The sequence below is a fragment of the Chlorocebus sabaeus genome, chromosome 15 (assembly GCF_047675955.1).
Source record: "Chlorocebus sabaeus isolate Y175 chromosome 15, mChlSab1.0.hap1, whole genome shotgun sequence".
In the NCBI taxonomy this organism is placed as follows: Eukaryota; Metazoa; Chordata; class Mammalia; order Primates; family Cercopithecidae; genus Chlorocebus; species Chlorocebus sabaeus.
The window spans coordinates 53,971,480-53,993,943 of NC_132918.1; the positions used below are offsets into that span (position 1 = coordinate 53,971,480).

At 43.0% G+C, this 22,464-nt stretch overlaps 1 protein-coding gene across 3 annotated transcripts in view; it reads right to left on the reverse strand.

Annotated features, from left to right (window-relative positions):
- Positions 1 to 236: 236 nt before the first annotated feature.
- Positions 237 to 22,464, reverse strand: part of IL20RB (interleukin 20 receptor subunit beta) — a 47,045-nt gene continuing 24,817 nt past the window's right edge. The window contains exons 4-7 of one of the 3 annotated variants that reach the window (XM_008009026.3): positions 19,219 to 19,369; positions 18,751 to 18,975; positions 15,765 to 15,907; positions 237 to 1,290 (exon numbers count right to left, since the gene is read on the reverse strand). In XM_008009026.3, coding sequence (XP_008007217.1) covers positions 1,208 to 1,290; positions 15,765 to 15,907; positions 18,751 to 18,975; positions 19,219 to 19,369 — 602 coding nt within the window. In that variant the 3' untranslated portion in view covers positions 237 to 1,207. Of the gene's footprint in view, positions 1,291 to 15,764; positions 15,908 to 18,750; positions 18,976 to 19,218; positions 19,370 to 21,724; positions 21,850 to 22,464 lie in introns of all 3 variants that reach the window. The other 2 variants (XM_008009027.3, XM_008009028.3) reach the window with 2 other exon arrangements.

The window sequence follows — 22,464 nt, forward strand, 5'->3', positions numbered from 1 at the left end:
GGTCCTAAATGAGCGGACTAAGAGGGGCTGGGGATACCCTGAGGAAGGTGTCAAGGAAAAGAGGGTTCCCCAGGGATTTCCCATGGGGTGGGGCCTCCAGGAAAGGCCTAGGAGAACCCTGACCAGGTGAGGCTTATGCCAGCTGCCTCGGTTGGGGTTTTCATGCAGCCAGAGGCTGCCCCCAACCAGGCAGCCCTGGACTCTGGATTCCCGGGGGTGCTCCTCCCCTGTCCCCACCCCCACCCCCAGTCGTCTTGATCAAAGGTGTCCATTGGAGTCTCTCTGGACTTGAGGTTGACAATGTAACTAGAACTTTAAAGACCACTTTTGGCCAGGGTGGCCCCTTTTTATTTGCTAAATTCTGTACTTTAGCAACTCTACAGGAAAAAAGGAGCACAACAAACATGCACATGTTACTGACTTCTGCATTCTTGTTGCATTGCACACGTACATTTCTCCTGCTGTCTGCAGTGTGCACACACTATCAACACTTTACAGTAGTTCATGGATCCTCTGTGTTCATGCACATCCCATTTTCATTGCGGCTGTGACCTTCCTCCAGGTCACCTACTGTAGAGCTCACTGAGCCATTCCCCTCTGCACCGGCATTGGGCTTGAAGTGAACTCAACACCATTGCTCCCATGCTTCCTTTTCTCTCAAGGATTCTTCTGGGAAAGTGGGCTCTCCAAGCCACCCAGTGTGTAGAGTCCTTGATCATTCTTATCATACATTTATGTCCTGCTCTCCAGAAACACTGAATCAGTCAGACTTTAGAGTGTCGCCAGTTTCCCTCTAGCCTTGCAAGTGCTGAGTGTTATATGTGTACGTGTGTGTATAGAGAGAGACTCTGTGTCTGTGTGTTTAGCAGGTGTGTAGGTAATTCCCCCATTACAGATGAGAAAATTTAAGACCAAAGGGATAAAGTCACTTCTCCCAGGGTTGCTCAGCCAGCAAATGGCAGCCCCCAGTCTAGAGGTCACATCTCCTAAGTCCCAGTCAGTGTTCTGTTAGACAAACCACCCTGCCTCTGGTGGTTGCTTCTAGACTTGTAGACAACAGGCTCTTCCTACTTCTCTCACCCCTTGTCTGTGTCGGAAAACAGAAACACGACTTGTCCCCTCATGGTTTCCACATCATGTAGACCAGCTTCTCGGCTTCACCTGGGCCCTTCCGCAAGCCTATGAGATCCAGGCCCTGAGGAGTTCCTCAGGAGACATCACAGCTGTGGCACAGGCATCCACCTCCTCCCTTCTGCAGCTGATTAACTTCTGGGGTGAATTGGTTATTTTCTGAAAAAATAATTTTCATTGATATTCATTAGAGGATAGTAGTAGTAATAGTAAAGAATATTATTAAAAGTTTAACTATTTGATTAATTAATTTCCAAGAAGCAAAAACAAAAACCGAAAAACAATTTCAACCCCTAGATGAGGGGCTTCCAACAGCTGCTAAGATTATCTCCCAGTTCACTACCCCGCAGTTCCCTTGAAGCCCTGCTTGGTCAGAGTTCCTCATTCTAAGACCCTGCCCCACAAAAACCCAGAATGTAATTCTCGTTCTTAGAAAAAAATTTAAAGGGAGGTGCGATGGCTCACACCTGCCTTGGGAGGCTGAAACAGGCAGATCGCTTGAGCCCAGGGCTTAGAGACCAGCCTGGGCAACATAGCAAGGCTCCCTCTCCACAAAAAATAAACTGGCCAGGCATGGTGGCACACGTCTGTGGTCTCAGCTACTCATGAGGCTGAGACAGGAGGATCAGTTGAGCCTGGGAGGTCAAGGCTGCAGTAAGCGCTGATCACACCACTGCACTCCAGCCTAGGTAACAGAGCAAGACCCTGTCTCAACAACAACAAAAACAACAACAACAAAACCCTAACCTTCTTCCACCAGAGAGCTCTGAGAATTATGACCTGGTCTGAGATGCTTTATGAACAGCACCTAGCATGGTGCCCAGTACAGGGAGGATGTTCCATAAATGGGAGTCCCTTCCTTGCTCATATATCAGGTTCCCGCCATCTTCTCCCAGTGGCCCCGGGAGACAATCATTACTAGTTATAAACATGCAGACATCAACTTTTCAGGTGGACTCTCCCACCTATTAGTCGCCTGCTCACCTCTGCCAAAATCTCTAAGTTCTTCTACAGTTCTCTCTCTCGGCCCTTCCCCTCATCACTCCCAAGGGTACCACCTGGGCACAAATAGGCACAATGGTTTCCTCCACCTCAGTTCCTCAGGAGACATCAGCTTCATTGAGCCAGTCTCCCTTCATCCTTGTTGGCAAAATGGCAGCTATAGAGATTCACTCCTGGTGTCCATGGGCAAATGCCAACAGGAAGAGACAACGCACAAGCAGCGCTCACTAAGCAGGGGTGTTAGTGTGAAGGCCTTCGACTCGCTGCTGCCAGTGCAGTCAGATTCTCAGGACACTAACTCCCTACATCTGCAGTGGTCATACATGATTATTTTTTAAATTCCAGAACAGTGCTGTCTAATAGAAATATAATGTGAGTCATACATGCAATTTTTAGCACATTTTAAAAGTAAAAAGAAACAGGTGGAACTAATTTTAATAATTTATTTAACAAATGTATCCAAAATATTATCAATTTAACATGTCACTTAAACAATGACTGAAATATTTTATAAACTTGTTTCATTCTGTCTTCAAAATCCATTCCGTAATTTATATTTACAATACATCTCAGTTTGGACGAGCCACATTTCTAGTGTCTAACAGTCACATATGACTAGTGGCTACTGTACTAGACAGTGCAGTTCTAGCACATTAAAGTAAAACAAACAGCATAATCTCAGAATTTTGGAAGGTGCAAAACTGTGGTCTCACAGTTTAGTACTAATTTTCAAGCAAAGCTCGGCATATTTTGTAAAACTGGAATCAGTTTTCAACATTTGAAAATGGAGAGATTTCTCATAAAAATCTAGGTTTCTGGGCTTCTCATTTAAAACTTGGAGATCTGGCAGCACTGGCTCACACTTCCTCTTGGTAGCAACCTGCTGTCACTGAGAAGATGAAATATATTTGCCATGATCCCCATCCCCCTCCCTCTTGAGTTACATTCATTACACTACAAGTTCTTTCCTTTTTTTTTTTTTTTCTTCTTTCCAGTGCCTGTGTGGACTCAGAGGCATGAGAGTTCACACAAACTCCACTTTCTGTGAAGCATGCAAGGTCATACTTGGATGGGTCATTGAAGAATTACTAATTTGGGGCCATCTTTATGCTTGCTACCTACATTACAGCAGAATGTGACAGCAAGAAGAGAAAGAATAAAGTGAGTCACAGAAAGGAAACGGAGACCCTTTAGCACCAAAGCACCCATTCCCATGAAGCAATTATGGATGAAAGACAAAGAAAATAAATTATATTTTTAAACAGAGAATATATACTGGGCAGAATTAATATAATTTTCCTTGCATATATAGTTTTTCTTTAGATTGTTACTTGGTGGGGTAGCATTCCAAGATGGCTGAATAGGAACACTATGGTCAGCAGCCCCCAGCATGATCAACGCAGAAGATGGGTGATTTCTGCATTTCCAACTGAGGTACCTGGTTCATCTCATTGGGACTGGTTGGACAGTGGGAGCAGCCCACAGAGAGCGAGCTGAAGCAGGGCAGGACATTGCCTCACCCGGGAAACACAAGGGGTTGTGGGATTTCCCTTTCCTAGCCAAGGAAAGGCATGACAGACTACCTGGAAAAATGGGGCACTCTCACCCAAATACCGCACTTTTCCCAAGGTCTTAGCAACCAGCAGACAAGATGATTCTCTCCTGTGCCTGGCTCGGCAGGTCTCATGCTCCCGGAGCCTTGCTCACTGCTAGCACAGCAGTCTGAGATCAATCTGTGAGGTGGCAGCCTGGCTGGGGGAGGAGCGTCCGTCATTGCTGAGGCTTGAGTAGGTAAACAGAGCCAGGAAGCTCGAACTGGGCGGAGCCCACCACAGCTCAACAATGCCTACTGCTTCTAGACTCCACCTCTGTGGGCAGGGCATAGCTGAACAAAAGGCAGCAGACAACTTCTGCAGATGTGAAGAGAGCAGTTGTTCTCCCAGCATGGCATTTGAGCTCTGAGAACGGACAGACTGCCTCCTCAAGTAGGTCCCTGACCTCTGTGTAGCCTAACTGGGAGACACCTCCCAGTAGGGGCCGACAGACACCTCATATAGGCAGCTGCCTCTGTGGGATAAAGCTTCCAGAGGAAGGATCAGGAAGCAATATTTGCTGTTCAGTAATATTTGCTGTTCTACAGCCTCCGTTGGTGACACCCAGGCAAATGGTCTGGAGTGGACCTCCCGCAAACTCCAACAGACCTGCAGCTGAGGGGCCTGACTGTTAGAAGGAAAACTAACAAACAAAAAGGAATAGCATCAACATCAACAAAAAGATCATCTACAGCAAAACCCCATCTGTAGGTCACCAACATCAAAGACCAAAGGTAGATATAACCACAAAGATGGGGAGAAACCAGAGCAGAAAAGCTGAAAATTTAAAAAATCAGAGCACCTCTTCTCCTCCAAAGGATCACAGCTCCTCGGCAGCAATGTTATAAAGCTGCATGGAGAATGACTTTGACGAGTTGACAGAAGTAGGCTTCAGAAGGTCAGTAACAACAAACTTCTCCAAGCTAAAGGAGGATGTTGAAACCCATCTCAAGGAAGCTAAAATCCTTGAAAAAAGATTAGACGAATGCTAACTAGAATAAACAGTGTAGAGAAGACCTTAAATGACCTGATACAGCTGAAAACCATGGCACAAGAATTTTGTGACACATGCACAAGCTTCAATAGCCGATCAGATTAAGTGGAAGAAAGGGTATCAGTGATTGAAGATCAAATTAATGAAATAAAGCAAGAAGACAAGGTTAGAGAAAAAAGAGTAAAAGTAAAAGAACAAAGCTTCCAAGAAATATGGGACTATGTGAAAATACCAAATTTACATTTGATTGGTGTACCTGAAAGTGATGGGGAGAATGGAGCCAAGTTGGAAAACACTCTTCAGGGTATTATCTGAGAGAACTTCCCCAATATAGCAAGGCAGGCCAACATTCAAATTCAGGAAATACAGAGAACACCACAAAGATACTCCTCAAGAAGAGCAACCCCAAGACACATAATTGTCAGATTCACAAAGGTAGAAATACAGGAAAAAATGTTAAGGGCAGCCAGAGAGAAAGGTCAGGTTACCCACAAAGGGAAACTCATCAGATTAATAGTAGATCTCTTGGCAGAAACCCTACAAGCCAGAAGAGAGTGGAGACCAATATTCAACATTCTTGAAGAAAACAATTTTCAACCCGGAATTTCATATCCAGCCAAATTAAGCTTCATAAGTGAAGGAGAAATAAAATCCTTTACAGACAAGAAAATGCTGAGAGATTTTGTCACCACCAGGCCTGCCTTACAAGAGCTCCTGAAGGAAGCACGAAGCATGGAAAGAAACAACTGGTACCAGCCACTGCAAAAACATGCCAAATAGCAAAGACCATCGATGCTAGGAAGAAACTGCATCAACTAATGGGCAAAATAACCAGCTAACGTCATAATGACAGGATCAAATTCATACATAACAATATTAACCTTAAAGGTAAATGGGCTAAATGCCCCAATTAAAAGACACAGATTGACAAATTGGATAGAGTCAAGACCCATCAGTGTGCTGTATCCAAGAGATCCATCTGACGTGCAAAGACGCACATAGGCTCAAAATAAAGGGAAGGAGGAAGACCTACCAAGCAAATGGAAAGCAAAAAAAAAGCAGCAGTGGTTACAATCCTAGTCTCTGATAAAACAGACTTTAAACCAACAAAGATCAAAAGAGACAAAGAAAGGCATTACATAATGGTAAAGGAATCAATTCAACAAGAAGAGTTAATGATCCTAAATATGTATGCACCCAATACAGGAGCACCCAGATTCATAAAGCAAGTCCTTAGAGACTTACAAAGAGACTTAGACTCTCACACAATAATAATGGGAGACTTTAACACCCCACTGTCAATATTAGACAGATCAACGAGACAGAAGGTTAACAAGGATATCCAGGACCTGAACTCAGCTCTGCAACAAGCAGACCTAATAGACATCTACAGAACTCTCCACCCCAAATCAGTAGAATACACATTCTTCTCAACACCACATTGCATTTATTCTAAAATTGACCACATAATTGGAAGTAAAGCACTCCTCAGCAAATGTAAAAGAACAGAAATCACAACAAACTGTCTCTCAGACCACAGTGCAATCAAATTAGAACTCAGGATTAAGAAACTCACTCAAAACCGCTTAACTACATGGAAACTGAACAACTTGCTCCTGAATGACTACTGGGTAAATAACGAAATGAAAGCAGAAATAAAGATGTTCTTTGAAACCAATGAGGACAAAGACCCCACGTACCAGAATCTCTGGGACACATTTAAAGCAGTGTGTAGAGGGAAATTTATAACACTAAATGCCCACAAGAGAAAAACAGGAAAGATCTAAAATTGACACCCTAACATCACAATTAAAAGAACTAGAGAAGCAAGAACAAACACATTCAAAAGCTAGCAGAAGGCAAGAAATAACTAAGTTCAGAGCAGAACTGAAAGAGATGGACACACAAAAAACCCTTCAAAAAATAAATGAATCCAGGAGCTGGTTTTTTGAAAAGATCAGCAAAATTGATAGACTGCTAGCAAGACTAACAAAGAAGAAAAGAGAGAAGAATCAAATAGACACAATAAAAAATGATAAAGGGGATATCACCACCAATCCCACTGAAATACAAATTACCATCAGAGAAAACTATAAACACCTGTACGCAAATAAACTAGAAAATCTAGAAGAAATGGATAAATTCCTGGACACATACTCCCTCTCAAGACTAAACTAGGAAGAAGTTCAATCTCTGAATAGACCGATAACAGGCTCTGAAGTTGAGGCAATAATTAATAGCCTACCAACCAAAAAAAGTCCAGGACCAGATGGATTCACAGCTGAATTCTACCAGAGGTACAAAGAGGAGATGGTACCTTTCCTTCTGAAACTATTCCAATCAATAGAAAAAGAGGAAATTCCTCCCTAACTCATTTTATGAGGCCAGCATCATCCTGATACCAAAGCCTGGCAGAGACACAACAAAAAAAGAGAATTTTAAACCAATATCCCTGATGAACATCAATGCGAAAATCCTCAATAAAATACTGGCAAACCGAATCCAGCAGCACATCAAAAAGCTTATCCACCACAATCAACTCGGCTTCATCCCTGGCTATGCAGGGCTGGTTCAACATACGCAAATCAATAAATGTAATCCAGCATATAAACAGAACCAAAGACAAAAACCACATGATTATCTCAATAGATGCAGAAAAGGCCCTCGACAAAATTCAACAGTCCTTCATGCTAAAAACTCTCAATAAACTAGGTATTGATGGAACGTATCTCAAAATAATAAGAGCTATTTATGACAAACCCACAGCCGATATAATACTGAGTGGGCAAAAACTGGAAGCATTCTGTTTGAAAACCGGCACAAGACAAGGATGCCCTCTCTCATCACTCCTATTCAACACAGTGTTGGAAGTTCTGGCCAGGGCAATCAGACAAGAGAAGGAAATAAAGGGTATTTGATTAGGAAATGAGGAAGTCAAATTGTCCCTCTTTGCAGATGACATGATTGTATATTTAGAAAACCCCATCATCTTGGTCCAAAATCTCCTGAAGCTGATAAGCAACTTAAGCAAAGTCTCAGGATACAAAATCAATGTGCAATAATCACAAGCATTCCTATACACCATTAACAGACAAACAGAGAGCCAAATCATAGTGAACTTCCATTCACAATTGCTACAAAGAGAATAAAATACCTAGGAATCCACCTTACAAGGGATGTGAAGGACCTCTTCAAGGAGAACTACAAACCACTGCTCAATGAAATAAAAGAGGACACAAACAAATGGAAGAATATTCCATGCTCATGGATAGGAAGAATCAATATTGTGAAAATGGCCATACTGTCAAAAGTAATTTATAGATTAAATGCCATCCCCATCAAGCTACCAATGACTTTCTTCATAGAATTTGGAAAAACTACTTTAAAATTCATACGGAACAAAAAAAGACCCCGCATTGCCAAGACAATCCTAAGCCAAAAGAACAAAGCTGGAGGCATCACACTGCCTGACTTCAAACTAGTCTTCAAACAAGTCTACAGTAGCCAAAACAGCATGGTACTGGTACCAAAACAGATATCTAGGCCAATGGAACAGAACAGAGCCCTCAGAAATAACACTACACATCTACAACCATCTGATCTTTGACAAAACTGACAAAAACAAGAATTGGGAAAGGATTCCCTATTTAATAAATGGTGCTGGGAAAACTGGCTAGCCATATGTAGAAAGCTGAAACTGGATCCCTTCCTTACACCTGATACAAAAATTAATTCAAGATGGATTAAAGGCTTAAATGTTAGACCTAAAACCATAAAAATCCTAGAAGAAAACCTAGGCAATACCATTCAGGACATAGACATGGGCAAGGACTTCATGACTAAAACACCAAAAGCAATGGCAACAAAAGTCCAAATAGATAAATGGGATCTAATTAACCTAAAGAGTTTCTGCACAGCAAAAGAAACTACCATCAGAGTGAACAGGCAACCTACAGAATGGGAGAAAAATTTTGCAATCTACCCATCTGACAAAGGACTAATATCCAGAATCTACAAAGAACTCAAACAAATTTACAAGTAAAAAGCAAACAACCCCATCAAAAAGTGAGCAAAGGATATGAACAGAAACTTCTCAAAAGAAAACATTCATGCAGCCAACAGACACATGAAAAAAATGCTCATCATCACTGGTCATCAGAGAAATGCAAATCAAAATCACAATGAGATACCATCTCACGCCAGTTAGAATGGCAATCATTAAAAAGTCAGGAAACAACAGATGCTAGAGAGGATATGGAGAAATAGGAATGCTTTTACACTGTTGGTGGGAGTGTAAATTAGTTCAACTATTGTGGAAGACAGTGTGGCGATTCCTCAAGGATCTAGAATTACAATTACCATTTGACCCAGCAATCCCATTACCTGGTATATACCCAAAGGATTATTAATCATGCTGTGTAAAGACACATGCACAGGTATGTTTATTGTGCCACTATTCACAATAGCAAAGACTTGGAACCAACCCAAATATCCATCAGCATATATACCATGGAATACTATGCAGCCATAAAAAAAGGATGAGTTCATGTCCTTTGCAGGGACATGGATGAAGCTGGAAATCATCATTCTCAGCAAACTATCACAAGGACAGAAAACCAAACACCACATGTTCTCACTCATAGGTGGGAACTGAACAATGAGATCACTTGGACACAGTGTGGGGAACATCACATACTGGGGCCTGTTGGGGGGTGGGCTTGGGGAAGGGATAGCATTAGGAGAAATACCTAATGTAAATGATGAGTTGATGGGTGCAGCAAACCAACATGGCACATGTATACCTATGTATCAAACCTGCAGATTGTATACATGTACCCTAGAACTTAAAGTATAATAATAATTTTTAAAAAGATTGTTACTTGGTGATATACACTTTAATGGAAAAAATTCTTAATGTCATATTTCAGAGTGCAACCATCACCTACTACAAATTTTAGACATAGACATGAAATGTTTCATCTTTACAGATAAATTAAACACAAACTCAGTGGACCCTTTTGAAGAATTGTCAAGGATTTCTGATTGGTAATTTTCCATGGTTTAGTTGGAAAGATGAGTCGACTTTGCAAGGATGGCTAGATATCACTTTTTAATAGTTTGGAGTATTATCTGTAAGTAACAGAAATGTAGAAATGCAGCTAGGCTATGCTAAAGTCATAGCGGAGAGAGGGGAGGTGGCAGTATTGATTCACAGCTCAAGAATGTGTGTGGGATTCAATGGACATTAGTGATCTGCTTCTCACACAGCACTGTGGGGAAATGCATAGACTCAGATAATTTGCCCACTTTAAAAATCTTGGCGTGAAATAAGAATAAAAGTTAAAAGCCTTACGGAAGGGAATGTCTGTAGGAACAGACATCAGAATGATGTAGGAAGAATGGTAACAGAGAACAGGGAAGCAAAAGGACGTCTATCTGCCATGGATGAAATTGGTCATACTGTCATAGAGTCTTCCAGTCTCTGGTTTCATCTAAGCTATTTCGTTTTCTCCAAAAGCTGATTTTAGGGTGTGGCTCGTGATGCATCAGGATTCCTAGGAGATCTTACCAGTTGAAGACTCTTCTTGTGTACCTGAAATCCTATAAGTTATTAACCCTTTACATGGTTCTTTCCCTGTCTCTTTACCCTGTTCCTCACTAACAAAGCACTGGGTCTTGGGAAGATCTTCATTCCCCTGATCTTGAGGTAGAGAGAAAAACTCTTCTGGCCCCCTGATAGAACTAGAAGAGAAAACATAAGAGAGAGTGTTAAGAGTGTAGTTGCCTGTAAGAATAAGCATGGACAGCAGAGTTCAGAGAGAAATCACAACAGAAAACCACCTGGTGGAGCCCAGCTGAGGAAGGCTGAGGAAGGCTGAGCTTTTTACCGTGTATGAGAAAGAAGAGCTATTGATATGCCTCATCCAGAAATGCTCCCTACCATTACCATCACTTTGGATTAGGTCAGGGAATTCCTCTTTTATTGCAGGTTTCTACTTCCACTTATGTCAGAGGAGCGCCAATCAGACCAACACTCCTCAGATAACAACTTTTAAAACTGACCCAAATGTTAAAAACAGATTCTTAAATCGTGGTAGAGCAACTGAAAGTTCATGCTTGGAAGAAGGGAATGTCACTGGGTGAGTTTCCCATTTTTCACAGCTCCTTGCCTGAAGGCAGGTCCCACTTGGTGCCATAAAAAGTCTTACTGTTTTTGAAAAGCCAAAAAACAGAGATTGGTGCAAACACAGAAGTTAGAAAGTAAGAGGAAAAATCCCAAAAAGGAGAGAGACAGAAAAGGGGAGCTATAATTCTGTACATAAATTCTGCCCAAATATCTGATTGACCTTCGAACTGTGTGACGTGCAGGTGTGGGGAAAGCGCCTACCAGTCTGTCTAAGGCTAAACAGTCTAATAGATATCAACTGCCTACTGCATAGGAGACCAAAGTTGAGTCTGTCTTCCAAACTAACTGCTTACTACAGCAAATAAACAAACAAACAAAACAAAACAAAATAAAACAATAGTTTTCAGAGGAACATGACAGAATCCAAAATCTCTGTAACATATTTTTGGCAGTATCCAGACTATAATCCAAAATCACTAGACATACAAAATATAGGAAAATGTGACCTATACCAAATACAAAACAATCAATAAAGGCCAACCTTGACATGACCCACCTAGTGAAATTAGCAAAGATTTTAAAGTAAAGCAGACAAAGGTATTATAATGATGCTCAAAGACAGAAGAAAATAGTCTCATAATAAATGACCAAATAGAAAATCTCAGCAGAGAATATATACTATAAAAAGGAAACAAATGGAAATTCTAGAATTGAAAAATACAATAACTGAAATTTAAATACAAAATTCACTAGACGTGCCTAAAATCAGACTGGCGATAACAGAAGAGTCAGGGAACAATAAGATAGGTTAATAAAATTATTCAATCTGAAGAATAAAGAAGAGGAAAAGAAGTTTTTTATAAAAACAAATGGAGCCTCAGGGATCTATGGAGACAATATCTGAAGGTCTAATATAAATAAGATTGGACTCACAGAAGGAGAGAAGAGAATGAGAAAAAAAGAAAACCTGAAGAAATATGGGCTGGGAGCAGTGGTTCATGTCTATTAAGCTCAACACTTTGGGAGGCCAAGGCAGTAGGATATCACTTGAGCCCAGGAGATCCAGACGAGCCTGGGCAACATACGGAGAACCCCATTGTTACAAAAAATAAAATAATTAGCTGTGGCCAGGTGCAGTGGCTCATGCCTATAATCCCAGCACTTTGGGAGGCCAAAGCGGGAGGATTGCTTGAGCCCAGGAGTTCCAGACCAACCTGGACAACATAGCAAGACCCTGTCTCTAGAAAAAAATTAAAAATTAGCTGGCTGCTCTGTCACATGCCTGTAGTCCAAACTACCCAAGACGCTGAAGTGGGAGGATCACTTGAACCCAGAAGGTCAAGGCTGCAGTGAGCCATGATCACGCCACTGCACTCCAGCCTGAGTGGCAGAATGAGGCCCTGTCTCTAAAAAAACAAAAAGAAAAAAAAATGGCTGACATTTTTCCAAATTGTAGCTTAAAAATATACACATTTACAGATTCAAGAAGCTCAATATACTATAAGCAAGATAAATATAATGCAAACCCCATCTAGGCATGTTATAATTTAACCGGTGAAAACCAATGGTAATTTAAAATCAGCAAGAGAAAGAGAACCTATTCACATAGGGGAATGATGTTAAAAAAAATCATGGCTATTTACTTATCAGAAACAATGTAAGCTAGAAGACAATTAAACAACACTTTTAAAGTAGTTAGAGCTGGGTGCAGTGGCTCTCGCACATGTCATCCCAGCACTTTGGGAGGCCGAGAAAGCAGATTGTTTAAGCCCAGGAGTTCCAGACTAGCCTGGGCAACATAGCAAGATGCCATCTCTATTAAAATAAAATGTTATTACTTTTGAAATATTACAATTAATATTTAAAATAAAAATATAGTAAGAAAAAATTGTCAACCAAGAATCCAGCAAAAATATCCTTCAAGAATGAAAGCAAAATAAAGACATTTTCAGATAAAAGAAATCTGAGAGAATTTGTCACTAGCAGATCTACATTACTAAACCTATGACAGAAAAAAGACAAGAAGTTTTATAAAATGACAGGAAGCCCATACCAGATGGAAATGCAGATCTCAGAAAAGAGGAAAGAGTTCCAGAAATGGTAAATATGTGGGTAAATATAAAAGATTATTTTAAATACCTTAAAAATATATATGACTATGTAAAGCAAAAATTATTCCAAGATTCTTCCAAGATTCTTACATTTCATGTGAAATAATATAATATTAATTCTAAGTAGACTGTGAAAAGTTAAGAATATGTATATTGTAACTCCTAGGACAACCATGAAAAAGTAATGTAAAGAAGAATAACTGAAAAGCCACTAAAGTGAAATTCAAAAAAAAAAATTTAATTAACCCAAAAAGAAGCAGAAAAAGAAGAACAGAAGGGGGGGGGGGAAACAGAAAATAAAATCATAGACCTAAATTCAACCATATCAATTATTAGATTAAATTTAATGGAGGCCGGGCACAGTGGCTCACACCTGTAATCCCAACACTTTGGGAGGCCAAGGTGGGTGGATCACCTGAGGTCAGGAACTCAAGACCAACCTGACCAATACGGTGAAACCCCATCTCTACTAAAATACAAAAATTAGCCAGGTGTGGTGGCGGGCACCTGTAGTGCCAGCTACTCGGGAGGCTGAGACAGGAGAATTCCTTAAACCCAGGAGGCAGAGGTTGCAGTGAGCCAAGATCATGCCACTGTACTCCAGCCTGGGTGACAGAGCGGGACTCCATCTCAAAAAAAAAAAAAAAAAGTTAGTGGACTACAATACCAGTTTAAAGGCAGAGGTTATCAGAATGGATTTATACCAAAAAATAATAATAGAAAAGAACGACTATATGCTGTCTATAAGAGACATACCTTAAATATAAATATACAGATAGATTTAAAGTAAAAATATAGGGAAAAAAAAGGATATACTGATATCACACTAAGAAATATTACCAGAGGTAAAGAAGAGCATATCATAATGATAAAAGACTCCATTACTTGGGAAATCATAACAAAATTTGAATACACTTAAATGTCAAAATGTGAATACACTTAGAGCCTCAAAATACATTAAGGAAAATTTGACATAAAGAGAGAAACAGGCCAGGTATGGTGAATCACGCCTGTAATTCCAACACTTTGAGAAGCCAAGATGCATGGATCACGAGGTCAGGAGTTCGAGACCAGCCTGGCCAACATGGTGAAACTCCTGTCTCCATTGAAAATACAAAAATTAGCCAGGTGTGGTGGCAGGCGTCTGTAATCCCAGTTACTCAGGAGGCTGAGGCAAGGAGAATTGCTTGAACTCAGGAGGCAGAGGTTGCAGTGAGCCAAGACTGCGCCACTGCACTCCAGCCTGGGCGACAACAGTGAAACTCCATCTCGGGAAAAAAAAAAAAGAGAGAGAGAGAGACAGAGAGAAACAGACACACCCGCACTCATAGTGGCATTTTGATATACTACTCTCAATATTAAAACAACTGTACAAAAAAAAAAAGACAAAGATGATCTGAACAATACCATGAAACATTCTGACCTAATTGATATTTATAAAACACTTCCCCAATAACTGCAGAATACATATCCTTTCATGCTTCAAGGTACTTTGAGACCCTCACGTTCTTGCTGAAGGATAATAAAGGCCCACCCTCTTTCCCAGGATTTGATATATCCCACTGCTTTTATGCATAGCAGTAAGTCATTCAGTGATTCAGAGAAGGATGGAGGGGGAACTGATAAAAAGGACACTGCCAAGCTTTATGACAAGAAATGATTCAATAAATATAAAGCCTTCGAACAGTATCTGGCACTTAGCTCTGTCATTATGACCAGCCAGAAGTATGGCAGAGAAGGGAGATCTGGCATAAGGATAACAGAGTGGAGGGGTGTCCTGAAGACTGATTTATAGTGAGGATTATTCCTCCTGTGTAGGGCGAGAAAGCAGGGCCTCAGAGATGTCACGAGGATGACTCCTTTCAGAAACAGTGACTCCAGACTGATAAGGAGCTATGGGCATGTATAACTTGCAGACAGTTCTGGCTCTAGTTGCTTTCCAGAAGCTGACACTGGCTCCCTCCTCCCAGGAGAGAACTGTGAGAATTCCCTAGGGTGACAGGGATGGGGCTTTTTGATTTCGTTTTTGTTGTTTTTGTTTTGTTTTGCTTTGTTGCACTACTTTGTGTGGTTAAGGTCTGGGGGTTGGGGTGAAACATCTGCAGAGGCAGCCAGAGAACATGGGGGAGCTGTTGGAGGCCTGCTTTTGGGTTTCCCCCACCATTGTATGAGTGCATGGGTCCTATACCCACTGGAGAGACCCAGACCTGTGGTCCAGGGCCCTCAGGAGTAAGATAAGAATTCTGGCCTCTTGAGGATCTGAGAATACAGGTAGGGTCTCCTAACCTCAGGCACTCATTATGAAGGTCCAGATTCACCCCACCCTATCCCACCAAAATCAAAGCACAGTCCATGCCTCCCATGTACATCTTCACTCTGAGAACAATGAGGCTTTTGGCATGTGAATAAGTTGGGTTGGAACATGTTATTGGGTGTAGTTGCTGTTACAATTGTGGGAAGAGGCCAAGAATGCTCAGCAGGCCAGTCTGGGAGGGGAAGACCATGAGTGACTCCTGCAATGCTGAGCATCCTGGGCTGGGCAACACATCTTCTCTCTTTGCCATCCCAGGCCCTGGGAGAGAGCAGAGGTGGCCTGCCTCAGGAAGGTTACCACGCCCTGGAGAAGGGAGATTTCTTCCAGTATCTCTAGTTAGAAATGAAGTCTTTTGTAAGTATTCCTCTCCCCTCTCTGTGCAGATGCCTATAATCTCATGATGGAAACATGGAAACATGTGTCCATGCCCAGCTAAGGTCCAAGCTACATCTGGTCAGTGTTATGCTGAAAGGAATAAAGACTACTCTATTACCAAGGTGTCTGGGAGGACCACCACGGGGCAACAGGAGTACTGGAGCAGCCGGCCCATTTTCCAGACGAACAGTGGCACGACCACAAGGATCAGCATGAAGCCAACAAAGGCAAACAGAGCCAGTACCAGCGGAATGGCCTCTCCTGAAAACAAAAGATAAAAACAGGCTTAGAAAACAGCAGTGAAGATTAAATCTTCAATCCTGAGCCTCCCCCAGTTTCCTAGAGTTGGCCCTGCACATTGGCTAAGACGGCAGATACCATCATCCTGAGATTTGATGTGTGCCTTAGTGACAAAAATTACCACCATTAAAAGCATTTTTCTAGAATCCAGATTAAGGCATGGTTTCCAGAAAGCCCCAGGGAAGATTAAAATCTTTTTCTTGTGACACAAAAGGGAGGAGTATCATGTGTTAAGCCAATTGCTGTGTTAGCACGTACCTTGGCACCACTGCCAGGAGGAAGGCAGAGTGCCAAGCCCTGGGCAGGATGAGGGGGAGGTATTGAAAGAAACAGCACAGAATGGGGCTGGGCGGTAACTGAAAACAAAGTATGTTTCACAATTCACTCTTGGCATTGATTCATGTTATGGAGGAAATGGTTCAGAAAACAGTCAGAAAATAACTACAATATATCAAGCCCCTATTTTGTGTGCTAGGGCTACTGTTGCTTTCCAGAACTATGCTAGGGGCTGGATGTGTAGTTGCTTGTTCTTCGCAATGAGTGTGAGTACCCCTGATTTTATAGAAGAGGAATCTATGCTCAGAATAGTTAAGTGGCCTACTCCAGGTTACCCAGATAGGACTGGCTCCAAAGCTCACAGTCATTCTACCAAATAATTATAGCAGAAAAGGCCAGATTTGAGCATCTGGAGATGCGGAAGAGGGTACAGGTTATTTTCCCATCTCTCTTGAGCAACACAATTAGCCTCTTTGGGCCAGGCTACTCACCTGCAATGTGAAGGGTAGCCCAGTCAATGAGACTGGAGAAGCTGGTGGACTTGTGGCTGGGGGCATTGTACATTGTTTCAATGATTTTGGAAAATATTCTGGTGGTACGCATCAAGAGATACACAAATGTTCATACCCTTTCATCCACTCCTGCAATTTTTAATTTTTAATTTTTGTAGTATATAGTGAGTGTATATGGGGTACATGAGATGTTTTGATACAGGCATGCAATGTGAAATAAGCACATCATGGAGAATAGGTAGCCATCCTCTCAAATATTTCTCATTTGTGTTACAAACAATACAATTACACTCTTTAACTTCTGTTAAAATATACAATTCGATTATTGTTGACTATTGTCACCCTATTGTGCTATCAAATAGTAGGTCTTATTCATTCTTTCTGTTTTCTTTGTGCCCATATCCTCACTTCTCCCCAACTCCTGAAATTTTAATTCCAAAAACTAATCCCAAGGAGGAAACAACTATATACACAAGTCGGTTCTTAGCAACATCTGAGCTAGAGCAACAGCCTTTCATTTACATATATTGACATATACATATGCTTTTTTTAAAGACAGTCTTGCTCTGTCACCCAGGCTAGAGTGTAGTGTGCAATCTTGGCTCACTGCAACCTTTGACTCCTGGGTTCAAGCGATTTTCATGCCTCAGCCTTCCCAGTAGCTGGGATTACAGGCATGCGCCACCATGCCTGGCTAATTTTTGTAGTTTTAGTAGAGATGGGGTTTCACCACACTGGTCAGGCTGGTCTCAAATTTCTGACCTCAGTTGATCCACCTGCCTCAGCCTCCCAAAGTGCTAGGATTACAGGCATGAGCCACCACACCCAGACCTTTAAAAATGAGGTAGAACCACCATTCTGAGCAAACTATCGCAAGGACAGAAAACCAAACACCGCATGTTCTCACTCATAGGTGGGAACTGAACAATGAGAACACTTGGACACAGGATGGGGAACATCACATACCGGGGTCTGCCGTGGGGTGGGTGGATGGGGGAGGGATAGCATTAGGAGATATACCTAATGTAAATGACGAGTTAATGGGTGCAGCAAACCAACATGGCACATGTATACATATGTAACAAACCTGCACATTGTGCACATGTACCCTAGGCTTAAAGTATAATTTTAAAAAATGAAGTAGATCCATATGTATTGACATGAAAAGATGTTCACAATATACTACTGAGTGAAGACAAACCAAGTACAGAGTAGTAGGTACAATATCATCCCATCTATGTGTGTGAGCATTGGTACCACACAGACAACGCCTGGAAGATTAAACGCCAAACTCACTGACGGAAACCTCCTGAGTAATATGCCGAAGAATGGGGCACACTCATCTCTTCATTTATTTCTTTATTAAAATGAGACGAGGTCTCGTTATATTGCCCAGGCTGGTGTTCAACTCCTGGGCTCAAGCAATCCTTCTGCCTCAGCCTCCCAAAGTGCTGGGATTACAGCTGTGAGCCACCATGCCTGGTCCTACCCCTTACTTTATACGCTTTGGTGTTGTTTGGATTGTTAAGCAAGCTTGACTTGTATGATTTTATAAAGTAGTATAAAATAGTAATCAGGAAATCTGCATGAAAAATGTTATGCATATGATATTCATGAAAAAGCAGGCATAAAATGTATATGTTATAGGACTACAGCATGTGCCTACACATGGCAATGACTGAAGGATGATGCCCTAAATGAGCCGGGTGTGGTGGCTCACACCTGGAATCTCAGCTCTTTGGGAGGCCAAGGCCCAGGCAACAGAGCAAGACCTTGTCTCTACATATGAAATAAAATAAATTTTTTTAGAAAGAAAAATAAATAAATACATGTACTACAAAATTAAGGTAATAATTAGTCTTTTAAAAAAGATAATAGTTTTTTTTTTAAAAAAAGACTAAAAGGCTATACACAAAAATGTAACTAGTGACGTTTGAGTGACAGATCATGGGATGTAGGCTTTTATTTGGTTTTGCTTCTTTTCAAAGGGCTTTTAAACATTGTAGGTTTTCTGACCTTAAAATATTCAAGGGAAAAGAGTAATTCAAACGAGGATTCTCTAGACTTTCCATAAGGTCCCTTCCAGATGAAGAAGGCTGTGGCGTTGTACAATGTAGTGCCTCCTTCCAAGGTCTGACCCTCTGACGCCTGTGACTGCCTCTCCTGCAGCCCGCTCTGATTCTCAGGCAGTAACTCTCTGGTAAACCAGTCTTGCAACACCTGGTGCCCAGGCCTAGGAAGCTTTAAGGGGGAAAGTGTTTCAGACAGCTGCTCGTAACCCCACCCAGCCTCAGGGTGGACTCCCACCTCTAGGGAATCAGAGTGACAAACATACTTTCACCATGGGAAACCACCCGGTCCGTGAGGGAGGTCAGCGAAATCAAGGGAAAACTCAGAACCAAAGGAACCCAGCAGGCCTCTGAGATATGACCAGGAGGGGCTATCACCTGTGCAGGGCTCCAGGGACAGAGAAGCCAGCCTTACCTTGCACCTCCACACATTCTGTCTGGCTGAAGGTGCTGTACCTCCCAATGGCCTTCACGAATGTCTGGGCCTTCACACAGTATGCAGCCCCTGGTTCCATGGTTTCTAGGTGCACTGGAATACCCCCGCTCCTCACCATTTTGACATGTTCCTTTGAGAGACCAGAAAACACAGTTATTGGTCAAGTGTGGTGGCTCACGCCTGTAATTCCAGCACTTTGGGAGGCTGAGGTGGGCGGATCACCTGAGGTCAGGAGGTCAAGACCAGCCTGTCCAACATGGTGAAACCCCGTCTCTACTACAAATACAAAATTAGCCAGGCATGGTGGCAGGTGCCTGTAATCCCAGCTACTCAGGAGGCTGAGACAGGAGAATTGCTTGAACCCAGGAGGCAGAAGTTGCCATGAGCCAAGATCACGCCGCGGCATTCCAGCTTGGGTGACAGAGTGAGACTCTATCTCAAAAAAAGGAAAAAGAAAAGTTATTCCCAGAAGGCAGCAGGACTGGAAAGGGCAAAAAGTGCCAAAGAAGGAAAGTTGCAGATACTTCCTTTCCGGATGCACACAGAATGTTCCCTCTCACTTATGCATACATTCATTCAACCATATTTATTAAGTATCTACTATGTACTAGGCGCTGCTCTAAGCACAGGGACCTAGCATTGAACAAAATGGACAAAGTTATTGCTCTCATAGAGCTTACATGGGGTGAGACAGACGATGAAAAAGTACACATCAGGTGGTGATAAGGACCATGAAGGAAAAAGCAGAGCAAAGGGATGGTAACGAGGAGGCACCATTTTAAACAGAGTGGTTAGAGAAGGCTTCTCTGATAGGGTAACATTTGTGCAGAGACCCTGACTTGAGCAGGGGCTTGGCATGGCCACTGCTGCCAGGGAGTCAGTGCAGTGGAGCCATGAGCAGCACCTCCTCACTCATCCACCCATCTGTCCATCCATCTGTTCACCCTTCCACCTCCATGCCCCTCCCTAAGGCTGTGCTCCTCATCTGAACCTGTGGAGGCTTGCCTGAACCAAGCCTAGATGACTCAGGGTATATGCTCCCCTCTTAGCCCTGGCACTGCCAGTTACCTAGGGTGGGTAGTAGGCTCCATCCCAATGAAGCTGAGGGAGCTGCATGCTTCCTCCTGCACAGGCTCTGCCCTGTCCCCAACACTGCTCCATCTGCCTGGCTGGCAATGCCATATCCTACAGTGGGCTCTTGCCTAGCAGGGGTAAATACTGAAACCCAGTGTTGTACCTGCCCACACCACCTTTCATGGGAAGCAACCTAACCTACAGCCCTCTTTGAATGGGTGGTGAGGCACATGCTCTGAGTCCAGATACTGCTATAAGATCAAGGGTACCCTTGGCCTGAGAAAGGTCCAATCAGGGGCGAGCTGGCTACCAGCAACCCCTGAAGCTTGGCCTGATAAGACAAGCAAGACCAATTGGATTCTTCTTCTGAGGATTTGGTCTTGGGAAACTGAATGCCGAGAGCTAGAAGCAGGGACAAAGGAGAGAGGACACAGTGAGGAGGAGTCAGGCCTAAGAGGCCTGGAGGGGCTGGGGGGCACATCATAGGCATGAGTAGGAAGCATTGATGAGGGATCACAGCCTGGAATAAGCTAGGAAAGGGCCACAGAAAGTGTGCAAGAGCAAGGACCCACCACAGGGGAGCAAGAGCTCTGGGGAAGCGAGGCTGTAGCCTGGCCCTGTGCCAGCTCTGTTCATAGATCTGTGAGAGCTCCTTATTGCACCGTATTAATCCTTGTGATAAAGCCTGTCTTTGCTTGTGCTGCCTGGAGTGGGCCTCTAAGCTTTGTCACCATACGCTTGGACAGAGTCTCCACAGGTCTGAGTGTCCCCTAGTTCCTGCTCATGCTCCACTCCTTGTACTGCTGCTGCTTGTCTGGCTAGTCCCTCTGTGAGGGCTGGCCTCCCAGCCATCCCAGGCTGTAGGACCCTTCCCATGGGGAAGGTAGTACCCCACCTGGGCATTCTGTGTGGCCCACCTGCTCATAGTTAAATGGGTTTACTCATCAGCCAGCTCCTGGATCCCTGCCTCTACCTCTTCATCCTGCCAAGATACACACCCTCAGGAGGTTTGTACCAGCCTTGTGTGCTTTTGAAATCATCCTGTTGATCTAGAAATCCTGACTGCTGCCCCTAAGTGCCTGAGGAGATGAGCTGATGAGGGAAAAAAGGCATTGAAAAGATATTGTGGGTCCAGCTAGGTTAGAGTTTAGGGTAAGGGGGCAGCCCCACACTTCAGGAGATCTGACCTGGAAAGGCTCCCAGCCAAGGAATGATTGAATGGACCAAGGCAGTTCTTTGGAGAAGAGACTGATGGGGTGGTCAGCATACCCATCTTTTGCACACTTCACCCAGAACTGCTCATCCCCAGGTCACCCAGTGAGCACTGCAGGGGCCGCCTGCCCTTGCTCACCCTCAGAGATCTGTGCCTTCTTTCCTGAAGCCTGACTCAAAGGCCATGCTGGAGTCTCACCTCGGCACCAGGCTCCCTCCTCCAGTAGGCCACAAGGAACTCAAACTGGGGCCCCAGGTCCTCCAGTTCAATAACCAGGTGGAAGCCATCTTTGGTGATCTCCATCCCAGGTGGGGTAAGGATGGCTGTTGGCAAGACAACAGGAGAGTCAAAGCCAGCCCCAGACAGGGCTGATTTCCCTGGAACACAATGACCGTGACATCTATGGAAATATACCAGTCTCTGTAGGGAAGGGAGGGAGTCAGCTGTAGCTTCAAGCTCATGGAAACATGTACACAAATACGCTCCTGTATGCAGCAGGTGCTCAGGTGCTGTATGCTCAGGTGCTTTTTGAGTGATGAATGAATGAAAAAACAAATGACAAATACTATAATTCTCTTCTTTTTTAATCCTTTAACAAAATCCACTGTTCCTTCTCCAGGAGGCACATATACACAAGAAAAGTGATTAAAAACTCCAGTAAACATTATCTCTTGCTCTTTAAAAATTTTATGATCCATGCCCCTCCTGTCACCACTTTTTCAGCAGAAATTGCTCCTCATTTTGGCTCATCTAAGTGAGCAGATGCTATATTTTAATGCTTGCCAAATGCCTATGTGAGCTCAGGTCTATACTGAACAGCCAGGCCCGGTCTTTGCCCCCTAGGAATGAGCATAGCTGGCAGGGCCGTGTGCATTCCTACAACTCACATAGATCTGTGGCATGTACTGGCTACTGATAACTTCCCCATATCAGCAGAT